Below are 4632 nucleotides of genomic sequence, written 5' to 3' on the forward strand. Positions count from 1 at the left end.
CCCCATTATGTTACAGTGTAGCCAGCCAGCAACAGCAGAGACAGAAACCCCTGAATCGTGGCAGATTTGCCAAAATTGATGCGATTCGGTAAAGGAAGGGTGGGAGACGTCTGGGCGGGGAGGATCTCCCCAAGCGAATAATCTGGCAGCACTTGGAACGGTGCATTTTTATGATCGGATGATCGTTATGCCTACATTTGATTTCGTTACAAATTAATTTTCTCTCTTCCATTTGGCTTCATTTTTCTATTGGGTTGCAGGCCTATAATGTAGTCTATAGCCTTACTTGCTTGCGTCCAGTTCCAACCTTACTGCGCAAAACAGATGCCATATTAGGGCAAGGGCAAGGCCTACTTCAGCTAAATAAACTGATCTTCCAGGATTTATGAATATCTATTTTGCAATATTTGCCTTCATGGCACCTGTTGTTATTGTTATGATAACGGTAGGGGTATCATGTGTAATTCATCGAAGGAGGCACAGTCGGATTGAACGCTCGCTTCAATGATGGACGCTCTGGTTCGTGAGTAGCCTGTGTCTGTGGTCGTGTCAGTGTGTGTTTTGTCTGTGTTTACATGTTTTGTTGTTTTCCGTTGTAGTTATAGCCTCTGACATTTTATAGGCTAACGATGATGCATGCAGACAAATCTCCCCCTCACCCCTCCTTGTGGCGGGGCAGAAATACCCCCCCCCTTTTAGTTTCTATCCTCTCCTGGAGCATCGCTCCGATAACCATGGAAGAAACCTTCCTATCATGGCGGCTAGATTCCAGGTGAAGGTAAGAAATGCGCTGTTCTGGAAAACAAGCTGGTGAGAGACAGACGTCGCATTGCACAGCAATTTGCGCTGAAATAGGCTATTTGGACAAATTGCTGGTCTACATCAGTGTATTTTAGCGTAGCATGCACTGTAAAAAATAAATAAATAAAAGTATTGTTGTTTTTAAGGTAACTTACTGTCTGCCATTTACCTGTACTGTTAAAGCAAAGTTTAGACCTATTTGGAATTCATGGTAGACTAACATACTGTACTTATTTCCCCCCCCAGTAACTTACAGGTAACTGGCTGACAGTAAGTTAGGGGAGACCGGGGATGGATGTAACATGGGTTGATTGTAACACTCTCAATATCTTCAATCAGGAACAAACTAGAATCGACTCACTGTGCACATGCTGTTTAATCCTCAACCTTCACGTGAAGGAGTAAGACCACGTGATAGATTTTATTATCACAAATCTGATTTTGAGGTAAGAAAGTACTTTTTTTTTACCAATTATTTTTTGCAGATGGTATCACCTGCTTTGTAGTTCGATTCACCAAACGTATATCAGGTTTATAACCAGTGTGTGTAGATATTTTTTATTTAAGTCAGCAATGCTAGAGTTTTAATATGTAGCTAAAATTGAAGCTAGCTAAAGACGACAAGGGTCAGTTAGTTGTAACAAACCTAAGGAGGTCTGGGCGCAGTCGTAGGAATATAAATGATGGGCCCACCAAGCCTGTACCCCAAGACTACCATACCACTGTCCCAACTGTGACTCTGATTGAATGAACTGGTACAACATTCACACACACACGCACACACACATTTTTTGTTGTTAAAAAGGGCCAGTTAATGGAGCATAAAAATAATACACATTTTATCATTTGTATTATTATTTTATTATTTCTGCCACACAAAATGTTAAACATGGCAATGTTGTTCTCATGTTCTCAAAAAAGGCATTCAATATTTTGTTGCATGTCATGATTTCTGCAATTTTTCAAACTTACATTTGACCCTAATCCCTGTTACCACTGTCCTGGGAGGTGGGGTAAATTGTAACATTTCACTCCTTGCATTTGAGACAAAGTCACACCTTGTCTGTTTGATTTAGAGAGATAATACCTACACTAATTTGTAGCAGACAAGATGTAAGTTGTTCGTATCTCATTTTGAATATAGTAGCTCAAACAATCTCTGAAAAATGAACAAAAATGCAAAAAGTGTTATAACCATCCCTTGTCTACCCTACCTAAAAATAACATGATTTTTTTTACAGTGTGGATATTCCTTGTTTAATCGGCCACTTAGACTGAAGCATAAAATATTACATCGATCAATAGGGTAGAATGCAGGAATTGATCAAATAAACCATTTAAAAATACTTTTGAAAACAGCACATTGATCTTCATGCATGTGTCATTTTGAACATTCATCTGCATAGGGTACAGCTGTGTGACTGTTAATGATTCTTCCCCTAAAAATATTTGAAATAGCGCCAGCATGAATTTACATGCATTCAAAACACGAGTTGAAATGTCAGTTACCTGTGTGATATCATAGGTCTGAGTAAATTGTTATCAATTTAGCGTGTCTATTCTGCGTGTAGTAAGCGCTTACTTACATGATGTACTTTACTTACGTACTTTATTCCTATGCAGAACATAAGGCATTCCAAATGTAAGCTGCTTGCCTAGTAGCCTACTTATAATAGTTTCCACCTCCAGGATCACCATCAGTCTCAGACACCATGGCACAGCCCACACCCTTGGAAACCTCCCTGGGAGCCCTCATCATGGCATTCCACAAGCACACTGGCAGTGGAGCTGCTAAGACCCTCAGCAAGAAAGAGCTAACCAACCTCATCAAGGAGGAGCTGCCCAACATAACTGGGGTGAGTCAATGCAACAACTCGGGCCAGTTTCTCGGACCCCCGTTAAGCTTATCATCCTGGACTAGAAAAGCACTTTCAATTAAGATTGTCCATTGAGCATGCTTTTAAAAAAATATGTAAATCTGCAGTGAGGAAACGGCAATGTGGTATTAAAAAAAGGAAATTCAGTACATATTCTGTTCTATCGTGCCGACCTGGTCTCAGAGCATTTCGTATTATACTGTACGTAAGACCGATAAGCTCCATTTAGAATGATATGTTACATTTGGTATGGTTACATAAGACAGATGGTTATTTAAACTAAACACCTAAACTACTTACTATTTTTTAGCTACTTTTCAACTACTTAGTATGTTAGCTAACCCTTCCCTTAACACTGACCTTAACCCTATAACTTAACTCCTAAATTTAACCCCAACCTTAACCCTAACCCCTAACCTTAACCCCTAGCCTAGCAAACGTTAGTGAGCTAGCTGAAGTTAGCCACATAGCCACCTAGCTAAAATTCGTAACATATCATACATTTGCAAATTCGTAACATATTGTATGTTTTGCAATTTGTAACATATAATACGAATTGTAATTCGTAACATATCATACAAAATGAGTGATGACATCCACAAATGAATACATACCATATGAAACGAAAATTAAGTATTCCAGCTTTAAAGTCCAGGACTAGGCTTAATCTGTGTTTGGGAAACTGGTCCCTCAGACAGCAAATGCTATTCTAATGCTACTTTTTATTGTCAAGTGTTGGGATTTTAATAAAAAATGCACTTGAAATAAAGTTTGATTGACTGACTGATTCTATATTGCATGGAGTCTCATTAATTTAGGACTAATGACAGCAAAGTAAAGAAATCATCATGTATTGTGTCTTGTGTTCTAATCCCCTGCTTATGTTCTCTTGACATGAGTGAAGTGTCAGCAATTCAGTGTGAATGACAACAAAATACATAAATCCTAATATATTGTGTCTTCCTTGTGATCCTATATTACATTGACATGAGCAGAAGGGTGGTCCTGACGTGGGTGAGCTGATGACAATGCTAGACCACGACGGTGATGGCGCTGTGGACTTCAAGGAGTACATCACCCTGATTGAATCCCTTGCCTGCATGTGCGACTGCTTCCTGGAAGGGAAAATGTATCTTCTATCTGCTTTCTACAGTGTATTGCATTAGGCCTGCATGTCACATGAATAATGTCTCATATCTCATTGAGTAAATTGGATACACGGCTTCCTCGGTGTCCACACGCATGCCCGTATGCACACATAGACGCAAAGAGTTGCATAACTCTGCAACAATTATAAGACTGATGCTCAAATACATGCACCCAGATGGATTCTCTTGTCAGAAATTGGCTCAATTGGTAGTGCATGGCGCTTGCTACGCCAGGGTAGTGGGATTGATTCCTGGTACCATCCGTACGTCAAATATATGCATGACTAAGTCGCTTTGGATAAAAAGCGTCTGCTAAATTACATATATTATTATATATTAGGCTATTACGATCTAAGGAATGCTGCTAAACAGAGCATGTGAGATAGTAAACAGGGTGTGTAGGCGTATGTATTTACTGTGTTATGCATGTACAGTAATTCAATCAGTCTGTTTGGAATTATTGATATGTTTTGTCTTTACTGCTAATAAATGGGCAAAAGACCCAACCAAAGATCCACGTTTGTGAAGCGATTTGTTTTGCATGCGTTTATGAACATTTGCAATCCCAGCTGTGCTGTAGATGTCCCAGCTGTGCTAACTCATGTTCTCAAAAAAGGCCTTCAATATTGCTTTAGACACAAGTGTTCTTTTTTATTATGTTTATAAAGCAGTACCATTTCTTTAGGTAAAGTAGGCCTATTCATTAATTTTCACATTTTTTGGGGTGGTCACTTTTTGGTAACAGGGTTTTTTACGCATGCTCCGACTGCCATAGTCCTTTTCACCCGCCCCTTTATTACAGTGCC

The 4632-nt window shown here is 39.4% G+C and overlaps 1 protein-coding gene across 6 annotated transcripts; it reads left to right on the forward strand.

Annotated features, from left to right (window-relative positions):
* LOC139554414 (protein S100-A6-like) lies at positions 1-4337 on the forward strand. Of its 6 annotated transcripts, none has more exons than XM_071367169.1 (4): positions 4-523; positions 1141-1247; positions 2491-2657; positions 3674-4337. In XM_071367169.1, exons 3-4 carry the CDS (start codon positions 2514-2516, stop codon positions 3842-3844), a joined length of 315 nt encoding a protein of 104 aa, XP_071223270.1. In that variant the 5' UTR covers positions 4-523; positions 1141-1247; positions 2491-2513; the 3' UTR covers positions 3845-4337. The 6 variants fall into 6 exon arrangements, with proteins under 6 accessions (XP_071223265.1, XP_071223270.1, XP_071223267.1 ...); XM_071367166.1 differs by having other exon boundaries at positions 4-519; XM_071367167.1 differs by lacking the exon at positions 4-523 and adding an exon at positions 694-778.
* The last annotated feature ends 295 nt before the right edge of the window (positions 4338-4632 follow it).

Source organism: Salvelinus alpinus, chromosome 26 (genome assembly GCF_045679555.1).
Source record: "Salvelinus alpinus chromosome 26, SLU_Salpinus.1, whole genome shotgun sequence".
Lineage (NCBI taxonomy): Eukaryota > Metazoa > Chordata > Actinopteri > Salmoniformes > Salmonidae > Salvelinus > Salvelinus alpinus.